Source organism: Myotis nattereri (genome assembly GCF_964212035.1).
Source record: "Myotis nattereri genome assembly, chromosome: 7".
Taxonomy (NCBI): domain Eukaryota; kingdom Metazoa; phylum Chordata; class Mammalia; order Chiroptera; family Vespertilionidae; genus Myotis; species Myotis nattereri.
The window spans coordinates 29995276-30019925 of record NC_138082.1 but is presented as its reverse complement, the minus strand read 5'-3'; the positions used below and the strand labels follow the sequence as shown (position 1 = coordinate 30019925).

General features: G+C 43.6%; 1 protein-coding gene across 1 annotated transcript in view; it reads left to right on the top strand.

The window, feature by feature from the left end:
- Positions 1–24212, top strand: part of SP110 (SP110 nuclear body protein) — a 33259-nt gene extending 9047 nt beyond the window's left edge. Inside the window, exons 7-20 of the mRNA XM_081096227.1 lie at positions 5–88; positions 1684–1761; positions 4070–4138; positions 7228–7377; positions 9321–9452; positions 11498–11566; positions 14376–14474; positions 15418–15560; positions 16385–16429; positions 19503–19618; positions 20274–20382; positions 20667–20738; positions 21296–21436; positions 23007–24212. Coding sequence (XP_080952353.1) covers positions 5–88; positions 1684–1761; positions 4070–4138; positions 7228–7377; positions 9321–9452; positions 11498–11566; positions 14376–14474; positions 15418–15560; positions 16385–16429; positions 19503–19618; positions 20274–20382; positions 20667–20738; positions 21296–21436; positions 23007–23120 — 1421 coding nt within the window. The 3' untranslated portion in view covers positions 23121–24212. The remainder of the gene's footprint in view (positions 1–4; positions 89–1683; positions 1762–4069; positions 4139–7227; positions 7378–9320; positions 9453–11497; positions 11567–14375; positions 14475–15417; positions 15561–16384; positions 16430–19502; positions 19619–20273; positions 20383–20666; positions 20739–21295; positions 21437–23006) is intronic.
- The last annotated feature ends 438 nt before the right edge of the window (positions 24213–24650 follow it).

Sequence of the window (24650 nt, the reverse complement as noted above, 5' to 3'; positions counted from 1 at the left end):
TCAGTGTCCAGTGACCACCCGACCCCTCAAGTAAAAGATAAAGAAGATACTCAAGAGATGCCCCAGGCTCCCTCAGCCCCCGAGCCAGGTAATTTTGATTTAAGCAACTTAAGTCCGCCTTAGTTTTTATGTCTGCAAAGAGGAGAAGCCATTTGAATCTTCTAGAGACAGGGCTCTCCTCACTGCTCCTCACCACCATCACGGTGCAGCTCCTGGCTGCTCACCCAGCCCTTGGAGGCTTGGGCAGACAGGAGACCTGAGCTCCTAGAGCAGTGATGGCGAACCTTTTGAGCTCGGCGTGTCAGCATTTTGAAAAACCCTAACTTAACTCTGGGGCCGTGTCACATATAGAATTTTTTTTTTATATTTGCAACCATAGTAAAACAAGGATTTATATTTTTGATATTTATTTTATATATTTAAATGCCATTTAACAAAGAAAAATCAACCAAAAAAAATGAGTTTGTGTGTCACCTCTGATAAGCGTGTCATAGGTTCACCATCACTGTCCTAGAGGGAGATAGAGTCCCTGGGGAAGGCAAGGTGGACTGGGAAGGGGACACCAATGACAAGGGATGGGAGCCCTCCTAATACCCACTGGACCTAAATTCAAACACCACTAAGGGGTCTGCAAAGGGAGAACATCCCTCTTTCAGAGGGGTTGTGGCGGGGACACCAGGGAAAGCACGAAGCACTGAGCCAGGGCAGGACTGCTTGACTCAGCCACCCTCGGAGGCCACTTTAAGGCAAGGCTCAAATCTGCTCCATCAAAATGCAAAGCAGGCAAAACCACTGCGTGGCCCCAACACTGAATCAGTACCCCAGACATGGATGGCCCTCCTTCCCAGTCCCCACCCTAACTGTGGGAAACAATCACTGTCAACCTTCAAAATTTCTGGATTTTTAAAAATTAATATTATTTACATAGTTTTAAATGCAACAAATTGTTTAAAGGGTCTAGCGACTGCTTGCCACCTGCCCCAGTTACCTGTTCCTAAATAGGCCAGAATTTGAGATGGATGTCATAGCCTTGTGAAAACGAAAAGGTGACAGCTTTCTTGAGATGGGCCTCTGTCTGTGATGGCTTTGAGCCCTTCTATCTTTCTTAGTGCAGCAGAAGCTAAGAGCAGTTGTATTTACTTGCTGTTAATGAGTGCTAGCAAGTACCTCCTGGCTCCTGCTTTCTTCAGCTGATATGTATAAGGCACTTAGCCTCCTTCACTGTTTCTTAAGGTGAAATAATCAGGTAGAGCAGGTTAAAAATACCCATTCATAGACGTCTAAGCAATAACATATATTTTTTATATGGCAGACATTCACCTTCACTGTGGCTGGCAGAATTCAAGGTCACCGCTCCCACTGCTGTCAGCCTCATTCCCTGAGTGAGGGCTACTGAGAGTCCCTGTAATCAGTCATCTTCCATTGAGTAAGGGGAATCCAACCCATGGGCCAAACTGAGCCCTCCTCTGCGAGCAATTGCTCTCTGGTTCTGTGATAGTTACGCAAGTCACAATAACCACAAGTTTGTTTGACTCCGGGCAGAGCCAGGAAACCCTATAGACTAGCAGGTCCCCAGCCCTGGGCCACACATGTCCTCCATCCCCTTGTTCTCACATTGAGCTCCTTCAGCACTTTCTCTTTAGCCCATCTGACCTCTGAAATGAATTGTGTTTCCCTTATCAGTGATAAGAAATGATTCTCCTGAACCAAATGAGCCAGCAGAGCCCCAGGAGGCAGCCAGCACACCTCTCATCAAGAAAGGTAAGGATTGCCCTCCTCTTATAGGCATCAGGAGGGGGAATGCAAAGCTGCATCCTGTTTTTCTGATTGGATCTTGTCATGAGCACTCTCTCTGTGATTGTAGTCATGACGCTCAGTACTATTTGTTTCTCCAATTCCCTTTCACTGCCTCTTCCTTTGAGGCCTTCATTAAATGATAGGAAAAGCGGAAGGCATTTAGAGCCATTATAATACGCACCCCTTGAAATTGCCTGTTCTGCAATCACCAAGCTCTCCTATATCCACAACTTCGTAGATGTTTAGTCCGCACCTTCTTTAACTGAAAGGTGGTTTCCCAAGAGCACACTGCTTTCTCTTTTAAGACATGGCTGCATATTCTCTCTGCTATCACTCACCTCAATGTACAAGGCAGGCTGTATGTCACACCTTGCTCCGCACTGTTTCCAGCCAGCCCCTTGCTCCCCCATCCCCTTTGCTGAGGCTTAACCATTCAGTGAATTATTCACTACTTCATCAGTATCGTCCCTGGACTTCCCTTCCACTCCCTAGCAGAACTTAAAGCTGACTTAGAGTTTTTCTATTTCAAGTCTTGTCATCATCCTGGACACCTTCAATGTATCCTATATAATAGAGATAATATGCAAATTGACCATCATGGCCTTGCACAAGGTGGCCGCGCCCATGTGGTCACAAGATGGCCACCACAAGGTGGCCAGCAGGGAAGGGCAGTTAGGGGTGACCAGGCTAGCAAGGGAGGGCAATTGGGGGCAACTGGGCCTGCAAGGGAGGGAGGGCAGTTGGGGGGACCAGGCCAGCAGGGAGGACAGTGGGGGCAACTGGGCCTGCAGGAGGGGGCAGTTGGGGGTGATCGGGCTGGCAGGGGAGTGGTTAGTGGGTGATCTGGCTGGCAGGCAGAAGTGGTTAGGGCAATCAGGCAGGCAGGCAGGCGAGTGGTTGGGAGCCAGCAGTCCTGGATTGTGAGAGGGATGTCTGACTGCCGGTTTAGGCCCGATCCCACAGGGCCTAAACCGGCAGTCGGACATCACCTGAGGGGTCCCAGATTGGAGAGTGTGCTGGCTGGGCTGAGGGACACCTCCCCACCCCCCAGTGCATGAATTTCATGTACCGGGCCTCTAGTATATGAATAACAGGCCCATTCAATACTCTGATTTCTCCAATCCTTCATCTGATAATTTTCAATTATTTTTCCTCCACCAATTCTTTGCCTCCTGCACCCTAAGACTATCCACAGGCCCTTTCACCACTCAAACCTGGCTCAACTTCCCAATAATTAAATAGTTCCTTTTTTGACACCAAATCCTTGAGTTTGCTCCTTCTACAATAATCATTCAACCTCTGATTTCCCCTTCTCAGCACAATCTTAAAAAATTAATTTTAAAATATCCTTCCCTGATTTCTTCCTACAATGTGTTCCCTCTGTAGCTATCCTTCAACCTCATTGGGATGACCAGTCTACTGGCCTTTCCCTTGTTCAGTCCATCATCTGCCTTTCCTCACACCCCTTCATACCAGCTTGGAATCCAAGAGCCACCATTTCAGTAACCTGTGGGAGATACTTAACCTGCCTTGACTCTTTGTCTTTTCCTAGAACTCTCTGGAAGGTCTTGAAGGAGCATATTACTGCTTTCTGCACACTGCATCTAAAAACAGGCACTGTTGGGAAGAGGCACACAGCAGAGCAGACTACACCCACTGTGTCTTCACAATTTCAGCTAAATGATCCCTCCACACCTTGAGACAATCCCACTTCCTGTATGATCCTTTCAAACTCTGAGCTCTTTTTTTCAAACTTCTGCCCTTATTGATGCCTCCTTTTTTTTCTCAAGAGATTAATTTTCCTCCTAATTCATAGAAACCTATCAGGTGGGATTTTCCTCCTCTCTGGTTCCCTCCTTCTCTCCAAGGCAATCCTTCAACCTCGCCTGACAGTGGAATTCACCATCAACCTCTCACAAGGATCTGCATCCTAACCAATGCCCACGCCTATCCCAGCTCATAAAGGAAATTTCTCTTGATCCCCATCTCACTTCACTTGCCTCCATAGCCCTTCCCTCCAGTTCACAACAAAGCTTCTAGAAATGCATTACCTGGCCTCATTGTCTCCTTTTCTTCATGTCTCTCCTGCCTCTGCCACTTTAGAATTTCTTCTCTGCCATTACTCCATGAAGCAGCATCACCTAAGGTCACCAATGACCACCTAGCTATTGTTATTTGAAGACCAAACATAAAAGCTGAGAATTGTTGACATAGATAATTGGGAGATCTATGTGTGTAGCTATAAAAGATTATATGTGTTCTGTCTTTTTAGGAAAGAAAAGAAAAAGAAGTATGTGGTCAGTTCCTAAAAAGAGACAACAGAAAAAAAGACTTCCAAAAGGTAAGATGACAGTAGAAGAGGAGGCTGGAGGCTGGAGGCAGCTCATGCTTGTAGGTCAAGGTGTGGGAAGGGGAATTGTATTCTAAATGTAATGTGAAGCCATTGACAGATCTAATCAGTGAATGACCCTATCCAATTTTAAACTTGACAAGACTGATTTGGGTGCTGTGTAAAGAATGAATTGGAAATAGAAAAGAATGGAAATAGGGAAACCATTTGGAGAGCAGATGTCATGAGAGTTGATAGTAACCTGGATTCAGATCAAGCAGTGAAGACTGAGAGAGGAGGACCAATTCAAAGACAGTTTGGAGGTTGAGTTGACAGGACTTGATAAACTGGAAACTGAGGATGAAAAAGACAGTGATCTCAAGGCTTGCTCTTCAATTTCTGGCTTGAATGTCTGGGTGAATGGTGGTGCCATTGCTGAGGAAGGATACAATATATTTGGGGAGAGATTTTATAATTCAGTTTCTTACCTGTCCATTTCAAGATCTGTGCTAACCATCTATGCAGTTGTGCCCAATATGTGCTTTGCCAAGAACTGTGACAGGATGAGATGTTACCCTACTTGCATAGTCATATTCTTTAGATATATGACTACTGCAGAAACACAAGTCACCTGGGTCAGGGAAAAGAATTTTTTATTGATAATCAGCAGCTCAACAGACAGACTAACATTGCAGCGTATATCCCCCACGTGCATACCCACAGGCAGCAAGAAAAGAGCTGATGGAATCTTTCTATGTGAGTGGCAGATTACATTCCATAGACAAGGAATGGAGAATGATGGGTTTGCTGTTTATATACAGGACTAGGACAGCATCCTGGGTCCATACCCTAATTTTTTGGAATTTAAATGTGTCTTTCCAAGAGCCATAGAAACCCTAGGTGTCCTTGTCTTTTACTTAGAGGTGTCTCCAAGTTCTGGTCTCATCCCTTTTGACCTGGGTTATAATGAAGAAAGGAGAAGGTGGTACAAGGTGAGGGTAGAGAGGGGCCAGATCATGTGGCCCTCACAGGCCATTGGGAGGAATTTGGAGTTTATTTAACTTGAAATTAGTTACCCAGTTGCCAAGCCAAAAAGTAAGCAATCCTTGACTACCTGATTATCTACCTTAGTATATTGACAAGTTCTATTAATTCTGTCTCCTCTTTGCTACACTAAAATCTGATGGTTTCATTCCCATGCTTACAACTTATCCATGACCTCCTATTGCTTTTAGAATAATGCTCATAGTTCCTAGTGTGATTGACAGTGCTCTCTCCAATCCAACCCTTCTCTTCTTCTTCAACTCCATCTTTTCCCACTCAAAACTCCAGCCGACACTCTGATTCCTCCTGTTTCATTTCTCTCCTCTTTGATCCTTGGTACATGCTCCTCTCTTTGAATGCTACATTCTGACCCTACACTACTTCCCTTAAATGTTTGGCTATCTCCTGTTCATCACTGGTGTTGGCTTCAATGTCTACTTCAAGGGGTTCTCTGATGTTAATTAGATAAGGTGGTCGCATTGCATGTTCCTATAGCACTCAGCACTGGCCCTTTGGGAAGATTCCACATACTCCATTGTAATTACTACTTAAGTAGTATGTCTCTTCTAAGCTAGATAGTAATCTCCAGGCACAAATGTGACATTAATTATTACCTGAATAAAAAAATAAAAGAAACCATATTTCTTTCCTATATCCCATAATTTGAAGGATGATCTGACAAAAGATGGTTTGTGATTTATTATTATGCTATGCACAGTCACAGGTACTGCTATCAGTATGTGATCTTGGTATAAACTAAGAGTTATTGGAGGGAAATCTCACAGCACAGAAATAGAACCCACATAATCCTTTCTTGTTATCCCTAGTTTAGAGCAGGCATGGATGGTTTGCATGCCCTCGGGCCAGCATCCCAATACTGAGGAATCCACTCTCATAGTGCTCTAAAGGTTTGTGGAACTGAGGGCAAGAACATCTATGTGACTATGCAACAGCACACACTCCCCAGTCAGAGTGGCCTTGTTAGAAATGGGGAGCTTCCAGGGCTTGTGTTAAGCTGTTCTGTTTGGGTAACTTCCCTACTGAGACTTCCCTCTGCTAAGAAGATGCCAGGCCCTTCCAGATTTGGCTTTGTTCCTATTTTATTTACTTTGCAGTTAATTAATCATATTTATTAAAAATACTAATAACACCTGAAAAAAGACACCAAATTTTGAGAAAAAAACACACACACAGATAGTCCTACTAAAAATATACATGCTATACTCTGGCATGCAAAAAAGGTGGTAGTCTTTCTTTTTGGTAACAGTTCTCACTTCTCTGAAACCCTCCGTTTGTGACAGGGGAAAAACATGTTGCAAAAACATGTTAAAGGAAACTGTTAGGCTCTTTTAGGTGGCCCCAGTGTCTTTTGGGTAAATACTCAGTAACTGCCGTGACTGAATTCCCTGGGTACCTCTTCTCCAACTTTTAGCCACTCCTGCTTCTTCCATAAGTGGCACTGAATGTTAAAAAAAAAAAAAAAAGTTCATCTGTCCATCTTCCAGGAAAGGGCATATACTGTCCCCTGGCTTTCAAAGAGATATTCTTGCTCTACTGGGGATCAGGTTCTAAAGTCCACAGTCAATGAAAATTGTGATCTCTTTCAACAAAGAGGCAGACTCGCCCTGCACACAGACACCCTCCCCCGACCCCCATCTCTCCCATACCACACAGGGGCCCTGGGGAAATAACTTCAGAAGGCCCCTCCTCTGCTGAATCGAACCACCAGGCCATTTTTACTCAAATGTGGCTACCTCCTTGTGGCAGCTGTAAGTCAGACACAGGAGCCAGGAAATAAGCCCCACTGCTCTGGGATTCTCCCAAATTTCTCTGGGTGATTTCAATAGGTTGTACAAAGAGTGAGATCAGGTAGTGAATTTGGTGATGGGGGAAGGGAAGTAAGGCACACACAAGAAAAAATATATAATTACAGAGAAATAGCAGGAGAAAAGTGAGTCACACAGGTACAGAGATCTCAACATTTGGGAGGCATAAGAAGGAAGGTCAATCAGAGGGAATCCCAATGGAAACTACTCACAAATCCCTATTTGGCCCAGGAACAGCCTCACCTGGTCACAGAATCGAAGAGAAGCTCCAAATGGTGGATCAGGTGACTCAAGGGAAGGATGACTCAACCAGGAACTCAAAGGTGGTGATAAGGACCCAAAAGGCAAGGACTGAATGTGCCCAGATGTCTGGACCTGAGGGTAAGACTGGTGACAGAATCTGTCATTTGAAAGCTCAGTGTGGGTCTCTTGTGCAGCAGGCACAGCGTTGGTGGACATGAGAAGTTAATATGAGAAGGAGGGAGCAATGCAGGGAAAGATGATGAGGTGTGACAGGAGCACCAGAGAGGGCACAAATACCGGTTACATCTGAGGACTTTTTGTTAAAGAAACAGCTGTGATTACAGGGTACAGCTGACCCCAGCTAGGACTTAGGGCACAAAGACTATTAAAAGGATGTGTACTCAAGGATAGAAATTTAATAAAATTAATAGTTTTTACTGCCTCATCAAGAACATTCTTCAAACTGGCTTTTTTTTTTTCTGGTGAATGACAGTGCAATAACCACTCCTATGGTTTGGAGACACTGCTTTGATTTGTCCTAAGGCCCCAGCAGTTCTTGATCCATGTGTAGAGAGATCTCCATAGTGACAAAGCCAAAAGACACCTTATTATGAAAACAGTTTTGACTTCAAAAATCTCCTAAAAGAGTTTCCAGGACCCCTCAGGGGTTTATGACCTCACTTTGAGCCTCTGGTCCAGGGGTTCAGATGACTGCTCTCTCATTGGATGTCCTGCTGCCCTGAGTGGGAGAAACCCAGTGATAGACACACAGGAGGGCACCATGGAGGCTCTAGAAGACATGCAACCTCCAGCCTTCAGCTGCAGGGTGTGCAAGTTTTCTCCCTGGACCTCTGCGAGATTCCCCATGAGACTTTCTAGGGCGTGTTTTCTGAGATCTGAACAGAATGCCATTTTATTTGAGAGGTCAGTAATGACACTTCAGATATGAATGAAACAAAGAGTCCCCAGGACCCACCCAGCACGCCACCAAGAATCACACAAGGTACAGATGAGGGACTGTAAGTCTCAGAGTGTGGTCTCTGGAGCCCAGATTCAGAACTGTTTTACTCTAAGCAAGCATTTCTCAGCCCTCTTTTCATTATCACTGCCCTAGGGAGCCCACTTGCATGTTTTTTTTACCTAATCAAGAACACACACCCCCATGACATTTTAATTTCACAAAGATATCCTATATTGATTTAGGGACTGCATATATTTATTTATGCCTTATACATAAAAAAGAGTAAGATTTTCCCCCCAGGAATCAATTTTTGGGCAGCATCACCACTACTGAGAATTCATGCACTAAGCATATTCTTGGTACTTTACTGGAAGTGCCCAAGCCTTAGATCAAGTTTTTTCTTAAGTCCCAATCTCCATGCTTCTCACATGACTTTTCTGGGAAAATTGGGAAGAGGACATCTCATCATAAACACAAACATAATAGTATAACTGGGCACAAGCAACTGATGATGTTGGCATGCGCTGGCGAACTAGTGCATGTTAATTCATTCTCACCATGGCTACTATTATGCTCATTGTAATCACTGTCCTTGAAGGGGAAAAAGCTGAACATCCTTCTGTTTGTTGATGATTTTGGTCATTAAGGATATTAACCCTCTATATTTTACTATATTGCAATTTTTTATTTTTTATTTTTTGAATATTGTGGGGATGTTTTCTGAAGTGTGGACATTTTAAAATTTTTTAATGGTCAAATCTGTCTTTTACCTTTATGATTTCTGGCCTTGAGTTTTGGCTAAGAAATATTTTATATCTAAAGCTTATAACAATCTCTCTATATATATTCTTCAAGTCTTGAAAAACCGGTTATAAATTTGAAAATAAAAGGCCTAACTTAAACATTAATAACTTAGTATATCATTATTATACTTCATTATTCAACTTTTTAAATTTCCAAGTAAAATAGAAAAACAGTAAGATAAAGTAAGGTATAGGGATGCAGGATTTCCTGACAGCGTGGAGACAGGGAGCATCAGAAGAAAGGTCACTAACAGGGGAAAGAGGAGCTTCATTAGGGACCTCAATGGAAACTACTCACAAATCACTATTTGGCCCAGGAACCACCTCACCTGTGCCTCAAATGGTGGATCAGGCGACTCAAAAGAAGAATAACTCAACCGGAAACTCAAGGGTGATGACAAGGGCCCAAAAGGCAAGGACTGAATGTGCCCAAACATCTGGACCTGAAGGTAAGGCTGGTGACAGAATCTATCATTTGAAGGCTCAGGGTGGGAGGGTTTCTCATGCAGAAGGCACAAGGTTAGGTGGACATGAAAAGTTAATATGAGAAGAAGAAAGCAGTGTAGACAAGAAGGGCAGAAAGATAGAGCAAAGATCTGTTGGTGTGAGTGGTTGTTGGAAGAAGTAAGTGTATCCCCTGGGTGCAGTTGACCTCGGCTGTACTCTCTGGACTCACATGACCACTTTCCAGTGTCTACTGTTTACATTTCTATTGGTAGAGTCACCACTGCTCCACTGAGTCTGGGGCTCCTCTCTGATTTAGGGTGACCCAGTGAGGAGAGTGTCACCAATCCCTAAAGTGGACACATTCTCAGTAGTATTTCTTACTAGTGGATTTCTAAAAGTGAAGTCAATTGGTCAATGAGTCTGCATATTTAAAATGAGCATATAGTGATGAACAAATAATTGCCACTTTAGGCTCCCATTAACGAGATATGGACACCCTCTTCCCTACACCTTCATCACTACTAGAAATAATAAGACTTTTCTGTGTTTGACAAATGAAAAGCATGGAATGATATTCCACCAATGTTTCTCTTTGAATTTCTTTGCACCGTGCATGTGGTTAAACATGCTGTGACAGGTTGTATTACTGCTCATCAATATTTCAGAAGATTATATATCCCTGCTCTGTGTACTCAGGGATGGCCATGTGATTTGACATGACAAAGAAGTGTGAGCTTAAGTGAGAGGGTCACTTCCAAACCAAAGCTTTAGGAGCCCTGTGTTGTCATCCTCTGCCATGGGGCCAGTGATGTTCTAGACCAGTGGTTCTCAACCTTCTGGCCCTTTAAATACAGTTCCTCATGTTGTGACCCAACCATAAAATTATTTTCGTTGCTACTTCATAACTGTAATGTTACTACTGTTATGAATCGTAATGTAAATATCTGATATGCAGGATGGTCTTAGGCGACCCCTGTGAAAGGGTCATTCGACCACCAAAGGGGTCGCGACCCACAGGTTGAGAACCACTGCTCTAGACAAGAGGCATCTCTGTCCTAGGCTCCATGAGTGTCAATGGCGCAGGACCTCATCTAACTTGTGATCAATAAACAGCATGAGGGAGAAGTAAACCTGTATTTTTCTAAACCAGTGTTTACCAAACTTATCCTAAAAAGCGACTAATAATAAATAGTTTAGGCTTTGCTGGTCTTACAGTCTCTTTGCAGCTACTCAACACTGTCATTGTAGCACAAAAGCCACCAGAAATAAATATATATATAAACAAATGGACCTGGCTGTGTTCCAATAAAACTTTATTTACAGAAACAAGCATTGAGCCAATTTGGCCCTCAGGCTGTAGTTTGATAACACCTATGAATAAACCACTGAAGTTTGGGATGATCTTAAATGACCAGAACCTATTTTTTAATAAAATTTTTATTAGAATTTTTTCTTTTAAGGATCACCTGTTCATATATGCCTTTTTTGTTAAACCGTTTTTAAATTTGAGTTAGACAAATCAGTTTGTCTTTTCCAGTATGGTTTATGCCAGAGTTTTACAAAGTTGGTGTTCTTGGCCTCTACCAATCAGAGGCCAATAGCACTTGCCTCCCAGTCATGACAAAAAAAAAAAAAAAAAGGAAGTCCCAACATGCCATATAGCCCCTGGATGGCAAAATCACCCAGCATTGAGAATCACTGCTTTATGCCCTGTACTTCTGCCTTAAAAAGCCTTTCCTATATAATATGTAAAAGGCTAATCCTTTATTAACTCTTAGTATTTGTATTAAATGTATATATACACATTATTATACATATTACTATATATAATAATTGACATGTTGACTTCTGTAATATTTTAGCCTTCCTACCTATTAACATGGGCTTGCTATTTTTACTTGGTCAGTGCTATGATTTTCCTTTCATAAGAATTCATATCTGTCTTTCTCCAAATTGAAATAAAGACAAGAAATATTACTTCGATGTAGTTGACATATAAAGCATGTAAATGTATGTTTCCAATTATAATTGACTATTTTTTTTTTAGAAAAGAAAAGAAAAAAGTATGTCTGTTCAAGTTCAGCAATAAGTGGTCAGAAAAATATTCCCCAAAAGGGTAAGTGAGGCAGAGACTTGCCCTCAGGTGCCCCAGGGCCCAGGCCTGCTGCTGAAAGCTCCATTCTCCCTCTCCTCCTCCGCATTCCCTCCCACTGTCGTCGTCCTCCTCGTCCTCCTCCTCCTCCTCCTCCTAGGGCTCTTCTCCACTCCAACTAGGTGCCACAGGTGACACGCTCCCAGTGAATGACGTAAGGAGTGGTGCCCCGCTGCCCACGCAATCTGTCCACCTTGTGCCCTGGCAACCACTCTTCAACACAGTACCTACAGAGACCCAAAAACGATAAGGAAAAATGACCGAACACATAAGTCCAATTTAATATAAAAATCTACTTTCTTCATTCTAGGAATTGGTGAAAACCCTAATCTAAGCAAAGCCGAGCGAGTTCTCATTTCTGGTGGGACCGATTTTCTCTTCCTGCGTTAGTCAGGAGTTCAGGTCTGGTCTCTGTGGGTCAGGCTCTGCTTTGCTTCTGTCCCTCTGAACTCTTGTGCCTCCTGGGTGGCCTGTCCTCCCCTCCTCCTCCTCCTTTCTCTTCTCCTCCTCTTCCTATACTCACTTTTCTTCTGCTTTTATAACTTACTTCTTCAGCATTCTTTCTTGTCTCTCTCTCCTTCCTCTCTGGCACAAGCAACATTGGTCTTTTTAGTCCCATTAACTTAATATTAAAGTATAGCAGGTGCTATTCAAAGTGGGGTCTACAGACTGGTGCCACCTACAAGCCTGTTTGTTGCAGGTCTGCAGAGCTTGTGCACCAACTGTGACACTGAACACACTGTTTTTGTGGCCAGACCTACCCAGTGGAGGGAGCAGTGCACTGATTTTTATCCTGGTCAAGCCCCTGTCTCATCACAGGCCACATGCTGAGTAGCACTGGTGTGATGTGTTTAAGGACAAATGCATGCACCATACCTGAACAGCTTGAGGAATTAATACAAAGCAAGAGCCCATGTGTGCCCAGCACCAAGTCAAGAAACAGAACATAATCCAATCCCTACCTATACCCCTTGGGTGGCCACCAGCCTGATTTCTCAACACATAGGTTCCTTTGTCCCTGCTATTCAGGGCCTGCTCCGTGTGTGTCCCCCGCTCCCCCCCCCCAACACACACATACACACAAGCTCCCTCATCCCCATCCCTCCCTTTGCTCTACATCCTCAGGCCTCACCTTGACTAGAGCATTCTCCACCCTGCAGGCGGGAGTAGGGCTTCCTGTATTTTTTTCTCTCTGGTACTTATCACAACTGTAATTAACTGTCTGTGTAGGTTCTGTTCACTGTGTGAAAGTCAAATGAAGTCAGTAAGTGGGTCAGTCTTGCTCTTTCCCGTGTGCCTCACACATTTTATGCTTAAGTAACTGTCAAGTCATCAAAACCTTAATCATTCTTCCTCATCAAGGATGAATACCAACAATATCAGGGCCTCCATTTACCCATATGATGCCCCTGTGAGCTAGGAAAGGGTGCTCCTTCCTCAATCACGCCTCTCAGAGCTGATTCCTGAAGCCACGGCCTTTTCTGCCCTCTGCTGGAAGCTTGCTGTAGGAAGTGTAACAGATGGATTCTGCCTTGGATGCAAATCAGATCCCCGCTCCAAGGTGGAGTCCTTGCTCAGTGCACAACCCACACAGCCGTATACAGAGGCCCTGACAACAATATAAGTGTGTTCATCACTTTACAATTGTCAAATCACTTTGCTCTACATTTTATCATTTAACCTTCAACTAAGTATGATTCAACTCATTTTATAGTTAATTAGAACAGAAAAAAACTTGCGTGAGCTAAAAACCTAGGTGTTCAAATTTCAAGTTCTTCATTTTTTACAAAAAAAAAAAAAAAAAAAAAAAATCCCTGGTCTTTTTAGAAAACACTAGTGTAGGCAAGAATCCAGGCAAACACTGACAGTCCCCACCAGCATCAGCTTCTCCTGCCTCCTTAACATTTCCACCCTGGCTGTGCCTTCTGAGTTAACAGTGCCCCTGTATTGTTATCAATTATATATTAGAGAGTCTTGTTGAGGCCCTTTGGATGGCATGGGAAGAACAGTAGACTAGATGGTATGTCTGGATCCCAAAGCCAGTCGCCCCTCGTGAAAGGTGGTGACCACTAGGAATTCTCTCTGGATCTAAGTCTGCATCCCACCTATAAAACGGGATCATCGTTGCCTTCCCTGTTTCACAGATTGTTGTGAAAATGAACAGTACGATGTGTGTGCTGATCGTGACGCTCCCAGATCTTTCCCCAGGTAGTGTCTTTCCATATAATTTTCACCTAGTGCCCTTTCCCTATGTTCTGTAAGAATTCCTGGAGTTAGTCTTCCCATTGTTAATTGTTTTGGTTTTCTTTTCTTTTCTTTTGTCCCCCCATTCTGCTCTTCCTTCTCTCTGTGAGGCTTTTCTTTTCATTTCCTCCACAGTGCTTTCCGTTTCCGTGGACTCTCTTTGTTTTTTCATTTCTCCCTTTCATAGCAGGCTCCTCCTATTGGCTCGCAGTTTCTAATGGTGACCTAATCCACATTGGAGCGCTCCAGGCAGGGCTCCACCCTTAAAGGCCTTGTTTGCTGAAATAAGTGAGGAAGGCTGAGCCAGACACAAGATTTGGGGGAACACTTCAGAAAGTTGTTTCCCTCCCTTAGTGACAGGTTTGTCGTTTCTGAAGTACTGGGGACACAAGGTCCCCATGACTCAGTGAGCTGCCTGCGCCAGGTAAAGGAAGGTGTGCTGCTTATGCTCATGGAAAGGAGGATTCATGAGAGAGAGAGAGAGAGAATAAGGATTGAGTAACGAACTGTGCTCTTCGTCCACTTTCAGAAAAACCCAAAGATGATACTGTGGATTTTCAGTCTCCTACACTTCTTGTGACCTGTGGTGGGGAGACGGGGATTTTACATAAGGAGAAAATGGAAAAAGGTGAGTTCCTTGATATTCTGCTCTTTGGAATCCCTAGACCAGGAGTGGGGGTTGTCCAGACCGCAGGCCATATAAGGCCTGAAAAATCATTTGGTCTGGCCCTACCAAGGCATTAGGGTTGAATTAATTCAGTGGTGATTGACCAAAAATAGCAGGCTAACTTTTTAAAAAAATATATTTTATTGATTTTTCACAGAGAGGAAGAGAGAGGGAGAGTTAGAAACATCGATGAGAGAGAAACATCAATCAGCTGCCTCCTGTACACTCCCTACTGGGGATGTGCCCACAACCCAGGTACATGCCCTTGACTGGAATCGAACCTGGGACCCTTGAGTCCACAGGTCAACGCTCTGTCCACTGAGCCAAACCGGTTAGGGCTAGCAGGCTAACTTTTAAGTTGATAATTTTGTATGGCCCTCGAATGATGTCATAAATATCCAAATGGTCCTTGGCAGAAAAAAAGGATCCCTGCCCCTGCCCCTGCCCCTGCCCCTGCCCTAACCAAGGAATCACAAGAAGGGAGGAACGTACCCAGGTGTGTGATTGTTCAGGAAATGAGTCCTGCAAACCAGGCTGCAGAAAAAAAGGGGGGAAAGTGTTTGTTAAAAAGGAATTTTCAAACTTTTCCTTGCTGTGGTACACCTGTCGGCCACTCCCCCAAAGGAGTCATCCATCCACGGACCCTAGGACACTGATCACCATGTCCTTACATGAAGGTGTCACATAAAATGCCAATTCTCTCCCAACCCCTCACCACTCTGTCAGGTTTTAGGGCTTCCTTCAGTCTGAGAGGGAAGGAACCCAGAGTCCCTGCTACTGGTTCTGCCTCCTGGGGAGTCTCCCTGAACCCAGAAAGGTAGAACACCACAATCTGAGGGTTGGAGTTTAGGGTAAATTCAGAGGATAGAAGTAGATGGTGAGATGGGCTGTCTTTGTTTTATAGGATCCTCAGAGAAGTGCATTCGGAATGAGGAGGGAGTTTGGTTCACACCAAGAGAATTTGAAATTAAAGGAAGAGGAACAAAATCAAAGGACTGGAAGCGGAATGTGCGTTGCAAAGGACAGACCCTACAACAGCTGATGGAGGTATTATAAGGACAAGGGGCAGATAGGTGATGGGTTTAATTCCTTGAAGGATGAGGGAAATGTCAATAACAGAATTGTGAAGAAATTCCCATTAGGATTCCACAGCATGATTGAGAAAGAGGTAAACCTTAGTAAAAAAAAAAAAAAAAAAAAAAAAGATGTGTGTGATAAAGCTAAAAATGCAGATTGGTGCTGATAGAGACGAACTTTAAGTGCAAGCAAAGGACACTGAAGTCAGGAGAGATTTGAGTAGCTTTCCCTGGTGGTATTAGGTAGGGTTGGCTGGAAGGAAACTGGATGAAAACAAACCTCAGCCATAGCTTCCCAGTGTTCTCCACCCACTAAACGCTCCTCAAGACACTGTTCCATCTGGACCCCTCATTGAAATGTTTCCAGCCCATTCTGTCCATGGTCAGACTCTCCTCTGTACTTCCCAGCACACTATTCCATCCCGTGACCAACACACTAGGGTCCTAGTGATCCCAGCACAAAGCCTCTCAATTACACTCAGAAATTATCACGGGGATGAAACCACAGGATTTTATCTAAAGAGGAAGAAATGCAAATGAAAAGAAGTGGGTGAAGAAGGGACTGAGAAAAAAAGACTGACAGGTCTTGGATTTGAGTAATAGGGGAAAATGATTTTATCAAGTCCAGAAGAAGAACTGATTGGAGAAAGGAGCTCATTTTTCTTTTAAACACCTAGGATTTGAAACCCAGTAGGATGCCCAGGTACAAATATTGACTAGGAAGTGAAAACTTTGATAATTACAAAAGAAAAGTCTCCAGAATAACCTAATTCATTGATCTCTTCTCTCTTTCAGAAAGGACTTTTGTACTGTCCTTCAAGAATAAGTCTCAAGAGAGAGGTAAATAGAAAGTGAATTCCTACCACATTTTTAATCACCAAGTTGCCAACTTTTCATGTTCAAAGGCTCATCCTTGAATCCTGGAGTTTCCCAGCTCTGAGTGACCTTCACATTTAGACCCTGCGTCTTCATGTTGACTGTTTTAGTGTTCTGATACCTGTACCTGCCACCATTATTTTCAGAGCTGATTTGAGAGAAGGGGGCAAATAACTCTTTAGAATAAAGATCAGGACAAGAGCCGATGATGTAGATGTTGTAAACAAAGATCTGGATATTTGGATGATGGCAAACACAGGGTGTTAGAAAGTGAGTGCTCTAGTTTGAAAAGTAAATACGGTGTTGAAATAGATAAGAACAGAAAGGGAAAGACGATCATCCTTGATTGAACACTAAGTCATCCTAACGCAACATACTTTTTACCAAGTGCATCAGGATGGAAGAATGTGTTTGAACTAAGCTTTGTGTCTGCAGAGCCTCCTCCAGGTGAAAATGGCAGTCCATTGGCTATACCAGCTGCTTTTCCTTAGCCTTCTTTACTTGTTTAGACGCCTCCTCCAGACACAAGTCCCATTCATGGGCTTCTCATTAGATCTGAGCCTCCAGCAGAGGCAATGGTGTCACTCCCATCTTGCCCTGTAGGCTAGCTTGACCCTTGGCTAGCTCCATTCAAAGTGTGTGAAACAATGGTCCCCCAATGCCATTTCTTGTATAAGCTGCCTTTTCCATCCTGATTTGAAACACCTTGATATGTACAGGATGCTCATTGTAATAGCAAAAAAAAAAAAAAAAAAAAATTAGGGAAGACTACAAATATCCGTCAGTATTATAAAATAACCTAAGAGATCTACAGAATGGTATTTTTTAAATGCATAGGTGAAGATTCATCCTTCAGTCAATGGAAAACCACACACAGGTTTTGAGGTCAGGAAAGCTTTTGGAAACTCAAACTTGTAGTACTATGTTTTGTTTATGTAAATACGTAAGTCTATTCCTTTAAAAATTCTAAAAGAACTAGCTATTATGGGACAGGATTATAGGGGAAATTTGCTTTCCATATTACACATTTATGTACATGTGGAAATTTTTGTAACCAGAAAAAAAAAAAACAATAAAGATATTTAAAATCCAGATCATTAATTGATGGCCCCAACATTATAGTTTCTTCTTACTCGTATGTAGTGTCACATGTCAGCGCATGATAGCAAGGAGTTCACTTGATCCGACCTTCCATCCCACCTAGAAGGAGCCACATTGGGATAATGAGAATGAAGTCTAGTTCCGACTTCAAATAGACTAACACAGGCCTTTCCCTGGCCCCATCACTCTAGACTTCACTGTTGCTCTGCAGTAGACCGAGCCCCACTGGTGTGGAACTCTGTGCGTGTGTACCATCAAGACACCTGATGCCAGTACTGCAAACGTGTTTTGTGGCTTCCCACAATGGGTGGTTGATGCAGAGTCCTGGCTCAGAGCTTGTGAGAGCCTCCATCTCCAAGGGCCTAGTGTACAGGCAATAGTTGCTACTATATGGGAATGTAGTGTGGGGCTGAGGAGGACAGTTAACAATAGGGTGAGGATTCTCTTGCTGGGGCAGGGCCTATATGGTTTGGGCTTTCTACTAGGGCTGAGAGAAGGAACCCATAGCTTTAAAAAAATATATTTATAAGCCCATAGCTTTCTTATCAACTTGCACAGATGTGGCAAGAGGGTAAGAGGGAGGGTGGGGCTTGAAACTATCAGTGGTCATCACAAAAACCAGAGTCAGACTCTTTTTAGAGATCATGGGGTTGAGGAATTTTATGTCCTTTCTCTGTTATTTTTCTATCATATCATGTGTGCTTGAAACAATTTCACTCCAGAGTATATGGGGGCGGGGGGTGCTGGTGGCTCAGGACTCTGGATCCAATTAGAGTCTTAGGTCTAGGCTACCTTGAAATCTGCACCCTGGTCCAGAGCAGGCCAGGCATCCCGTCAGAGAGCAAGAATGGCCATGGAGTATCAACCCCAAGGACAAAGAAAAGCAGACTGGAGAATTCAAGATGGGAAGGCCAGAAAGATCCACCGGACTTCAGGGTGGAGGGACCCCTCATAATGAAGTCCTGGGGCCCAGTCAATGGAGGGAGCTGCTGAGAAGCCTCCTCTCAGTTACAAGAGAGATGAACACCATCCCCAAATCAAAGGGAATTTTCACTCTGGCTGAGTGGCCGGTGTTGAGAACTGAAAAACATTTCCCTCAAGCTTGTGTTGTGGATAGTTGAGGGTAGTGGCCTGTTCCAGCCCCTTGGGTCCTTTCCTCCAGCTCCTGGTAATCTGTTTCCCGCCTTTTTATCTCCCACCATCTGTCTGGGAGGGACAATGCCACAGATGGGCACAGAAGGATGAATGCCACTTCCTGGCTCCTACCTTCAGCACAGAGAAAGTGGTCTCTTGTCCATGTGGAGCCCATGCTGTCTGTTTGGGGTGGTGGCGGGGGAGGGGGAGTGGGGCGCCAGTAGCAGAACCAGTGCTTTACTCAGCAGTGAAGATGGTGTTCCTCACCTAAATCACTTGCAGAATTTTTACTGGATCCCATTTTAAAGCCAGAAGAAAGATCCATATGAGTCTCAAGCCCACACAATGACCCATTGCACAGCAGCTCTTTGTGTCCTCTGTCTGTCAGCCATAGCCTTAGGGAAAGTTCTGAGTGGCCCACAGGCTTGCCTGGGATGGCACCCAGCAGGTGGGAACAGCTCTGACCCCAGGTAGGCCTGAGTGCCAGTCTGGCTCAGGTACTAAATTGCTTCCCAGACTTGTAAAAGGAGGGAGTTGCCTACAGCCGTGTCTTCTCAAATTTCACATACCAACCACCTGGGATTCTTTAGAATGCAGGTTTGATTCAGTAGGTCTGTGTTTCTAACCAGCCCCCTGACGACGCAAAGGCCACTGGTCCTCAAACCATACTGTGTAGAAAAGGCTTCCATGACCTTCCAGTCCCTTCTGGGACAGGCAAGGACAGTGTGTCCCAGAGCCCCACAGTGTTAGTGCTCAGCGGATCTTGCTGATGCCAGGCGTGCCCGCATTATCTCCTTTCCAGTGGGAAAACTCAAATGAATGTGAGGTGTGCTGCGGAGAGGGACAGCTGCTCTGCTGTGATGCCTGTCCACGAGCCTTTCATGAGGACTGTCACATCCCACCCATGGAAGCTAAAAGGTTAGTGAGACGCAGCAGCCTCATGAACACCCTTTTCCGGGTTCTGCCTCTCGTCCCTCAGTTCCAGAGGGAAGAGCAGGCCCCATAAGCATGGTGGGCACAGGTATACTCAGAACAACCTGATGGGGCACATCCTCTGTCCCCTCTGGTGTCAGTGACAGCCTGTGTCTGTGAGGCTAGGCTGCCACTAACCCAGGGAGATGTCCTCTCCTAGGTTTGCAGCACAGACTCCTGTCCAAGGGGGTGGAGATGTGGTCAGTGGTCTGTGCTCCGTGCTTATTCAGAAAAGGCAGGAAATATGGCCTGGTTCCCTCATTTTGCTACATTCTCAGCGGGCTAATGGGGCCCAAGGCCCCCAGGGGTTAAGGCCCAGCCTCCGACACTCAGGGCTCCTTGTGCTCCAGCAGCTCAGACAGGGAAAGGAGAGCCCACCACTCACCCTGATACCACCTTCCATCCATTGACCCCCAGTTGCTACCCTCAATGGGAAGAGGGTCATCAGGTCACACCCCACCTAGGGGTCTTGGAGACTGGGAAGTGTCCCCTTCAAGCTTTGGCTGTGCCCACCAGCCACTGCAAGGAGGAACAGTGGCAGCCATAGGAATGGTGGCTGTTTCTGAGGTCTTGCCTTGCTCACCTATGCCGAACCTCCCAGGAGCCCATGGAGTTGCACCTTCTGCAGGATGAAGGAGTCTTCAGGAAGTCAGCAGTATCTCAGGGGATCTGAGGTCCTGACGAGGCAGATGGGGCCTGAGGAGCAGCTGGTGAGTCAGATTCAAACCCCAAGATCTCTCCTTTCTGCTCACATGGGAGAAGTCAACAGTCACAGGCTCAGGGGACGGGCACCTAAGGGTGTCTGGCTTCAGAGGACCATAATTCAGTGCCCCAAAATGGAGTCTGAACAGAATTGAACCCACTTCAGGACACTTTGACAAATACAGTTGGAGGGCCTGTGTGTCTGCCTGCGCATGCATGCTTATCTGGACACAGGCTCTCTCTGCTGTCTACCTGTTGTATTTCCCTTTAAAACTCTCTTGATGTTTTACAGAAATGTGAGTTCCTCCTCTTGAAGGCCTACTGTCACCCACAAAGTGCCTTTTTTGCAAAGATCCCACGTAATGTAAGTGTCACATTGGATGATTCTCATCCTCCAGTCATCTCTCTGGTGAAAAACTCAATCTGGAAACCCGGAATATGGGTCCTGCAGAGGCTACTGTCTGCAGGGAGCAGAACCTTTAGCTGCAGATGCTGGAGTGGGACCAACTCCACCCCACTATGCTAGCTTCATCTCCCTTGGGTCCTAGTTTTACTGTCTCTACAGGGCAATGTCTTTCTTAAGGATAGCTTACAGATTAAGAGCTCAAACTCAGGAGCCAAACTATGGGTTCAAGTCCCAGCTCTACCACTTTTTTGCTCTGACATCTTAGATAAGTTACTTAACCTCTCTTAACCTCCCTCAGTTTCCTCATCTGTAAAATGGTAGTTATTATAGTACCTATCTCATAGGGTTGTTGTGGCATGTTATTACCATGGCAGTTCTCAGAACAAAGCCTGGCATCTAGGTGTCAGATGGTATTATCATTACCCTAGAAATAAAGACTTGCCTTATATTTAAGTTGGATCCATCCCGTCATGATGGCTGTGCTGACATCATCCCTTTGATGACTTTGTCCCTAGATCCGAGATTATGCTGAGCCCTTTAAGGAAGCCATGTGGTTGGACTTGGTAAAGGAAAGGCTGACTGAGAAAGTGTATACAGTGGAATGGTTTGTACGGGACATACACCTGATCTTTCACAACCATAAAACTTTTTACAAGGTGAAGTAGAAAGGACATGTCCTGCTTCCTTCTCACATCCTTTCTACTTTCCCCTAATTCCTGGGATGACAAAATTTTACAAGAATTGTCCTCAGAAGACAAGGATTACAGGGCTGAATGTCAAAAAGAGCCACACGCAGGACAGGGAAGGGTCCTTGTAAACGGTGCCTGAAAAAAATCCACCTCAGTTCCCAGATTGGCAGGCTGCTCCCACTGAAACAGTCCATTTCCCCCAGCCTCCTTGTTCAAACTGAGAAGAAGGGAAATTTATGTTTCCATTATTCTTCATGCCCCAGGAATATAGAAATAGATGAGTTAATTAAACAAGATGAAATAAATTAAACTTCCAGGATGCACATGCTTGGACTTACGACACCCAAATTTCCCAGTGAACTTAAACATCATCCAAAATTGTCCTCAGCTCTTATTGTCTTCCACCTTCCTTTGTAGGGAGAGACAATTAGTCGGAGTATTTTTCAATTTAAATCTTTATTGTTGAAAGTATTATATATGACCCCCCTTTTTTTCCCAATTGACCCCTTCTACCCCACCCCCCACCCCCAAGACATCATTAACTTTGGTTTCTTGAGTATCTCCTGGTTTTTACTCTAACTTGTACAGACATTTTTGGGGAGGTAGCTAAGGAAGATTCTCACCTTCACCCAGCCTCCCTCCCTCCTGCATGCCACAATTCAGCATGTTCATAAGCCACAAATTGTGTCTATACATGGAGCTGGAGGTAGCAGAGTGGACCTGGGAATGCCTTCACGCCTGACAGTCTTAGCCTTGGAGAACAGGAGGCTCATCTTTCCTTCAAAGAGTGGGCTTTCAAGAAATGCCTTTACTTTACCTACCAGTATGTAACACCAATATTTAGCTTTGCAGTGATCAGAATCATCTCTTCATTGCATACCACCTGTCAGGTCCAAGTTACCAACCAGGCAGAGTCTCATCCATTTCCGTGTAGCAGCAGCATCTCCCCACCCATTCTGTCTGAGTGCTGGAGTGATTGAATGGTCCTAATCCAATGTCCTTAGGTTGTAGGCAGTGGGAACAGCATCAGGTGTCTGACTGGTGGGGTCAGACCAAACCTGGGTTCAGCATCCTGGGTACTTGGGTTCTGGCTAGGAAAGAATTCAGAGCCAAGGCCCAAACTGTAAGAGAACCTTTATTTGGTAAATCGTAGAGGTAGAAGAAGTAATCCTGAAAGAAATGGGCTTAGGAAACATGTTCTAGAGATAAAGGAGGGGCCCTTGGAGCTAAGGAGTGAGAAAGCAATTGGTAAGGTGCCTGGGGTAGGGGAGAGGAGGGGGACAGAAAGGATAGGCATGGGTTGTGCAAGCTCCTGGAAGGGAGAGCGCATTGGGTCCTCCTTCCTAAGGATTTAAAGGGAGAAGATTTTAGGGGAGGCCCAGGGAAAGATCTCTTCTAGAAGTAATCCATTGCTTCTAGAGATGGCCTTATTTAAGTCTTATTTTATTCTTTCCATTTTGAATACTTTCATATTATTTTTGCCTATATTTCTTTATTTCTCTCTTCATATCTGTGCATTTGCTGTTTTCTCTTTCAGGCTTCTGCTTTGGGTCAGATAGGACTGGATTTAGAGGCAAAATTTGAAAAGGATCTCAAAGAAGTGCTTATTTTTCATGGAGCCAGTGAGAACAGTCTCCAGGCTCCTCCTTGACCCCATTCTGGAAGGACTGAGGCACCTCCACTTCAGGATTCAGATGATGTGACCTTGGTCATCCTTAGATTGCCAGTGAGTCTGGGAGGTGATTAGTTGTCCCCTTGACTCAAATCCAGGCCCTTCATAGCATCATCACACCTTCTACCTCCTTTTAGTATTTTTTTTTTTGCAACTAAAAAATTATACCTCACACTTAAAAAATTGAATACTTCTTTAATACCATTAAATAGCCATCATAGTTCACATTCTCCCCATTTCTTATAAATCATTTTACAATTGATTTGTTTCAATCAAGATTCAAACAAGTTCCACACACTGCATTTGGCTACTCTGACTCTTAAGTCCCTTTCTATTCTCTAAGTTTGCCAACTTTATTCCCTGCCATCTATTCATTGGAGAGCCTGGGGCTCTTAACCTATAATTTTTTTCATATTCTGGGCTTTTGTACACTCATACCACTATGAAAAATTTATTAAGTTGAATTCTAAGTTTGTATGGAATCTATTTTTGTTTGTTACATATTTAATATACCATTGCAGATAGTATTTTTTTTTTTAGGATTTCACATTTGTATTTATAAATGAGATTGGTCTATAAATTTTTGTATTTTGCCATAGTTAGGCATAGGGTTATCCTTACTTGGTAAAATAACTCATAAGACTTTCTACCACTTTATATGTTCTGGAATAACATATAGTGTTTTAAAGTCATTAAATTATATAGTCTAGAGTCCTTTAGAGAGGAACTATGACTATTTTCTCTGTTGTTGTTTTTTTCATGATTAAACTATTCAGATATTCTATTGCTTTTTTAAATCAGTTCCACTTTTATATTTTTCTAAGAAGTAATCCATTGCATTTGTTTTATTTTATAGTCGGCCTTATTTAAGTCTCAACTTATTCTTTCCATTTTGAATACTTTCTCTCTCTTTTTTTGGCCTATATTTATTTTTATCTTCTATTCTGGAAGCATTGTAACAGTTTTTAGTTCTTCTAATACTTACCTGAAAGTTTTCCAAGTGTATTGAAATGTTTGTTTTTAATGCCAGAGCCAAAAATAAAATACCTTTAATGTGCCACATGTTTAAACTAAAGTGTGTGTCCCTCTTGTACCTGTCAGCTCCCTAATTCCTGTCTATTTGCTATTCATTATATCACTAACATTTGTATTTTTTACTCTAATTAATTATTTTAATTGTATTTAATTATATTATATGTCATTATTTTGTTATTTTTATTACATCAATTATTTATTTGGTAACATCAAATTTGGGGTTATATCATAATCCATAGTCATGAAAATAATAGTGATGTATTTCTGCTTTTACAGTTCAGGCTTCCCCACTGGTCTTTTCTTGCATGACTTTTCCATACTTCATTTTTGTTCCATCTTTCAGTCAACCGAATTATATTTTTAAGTAATTTTTAAAGAAGAATACATGGGTGGTATGCTTTCTTTGCATACGCAGAACGCCCTCCATTGTTTTCATCATTAACCATGTATTGTACTACAATATACACTGAGTGG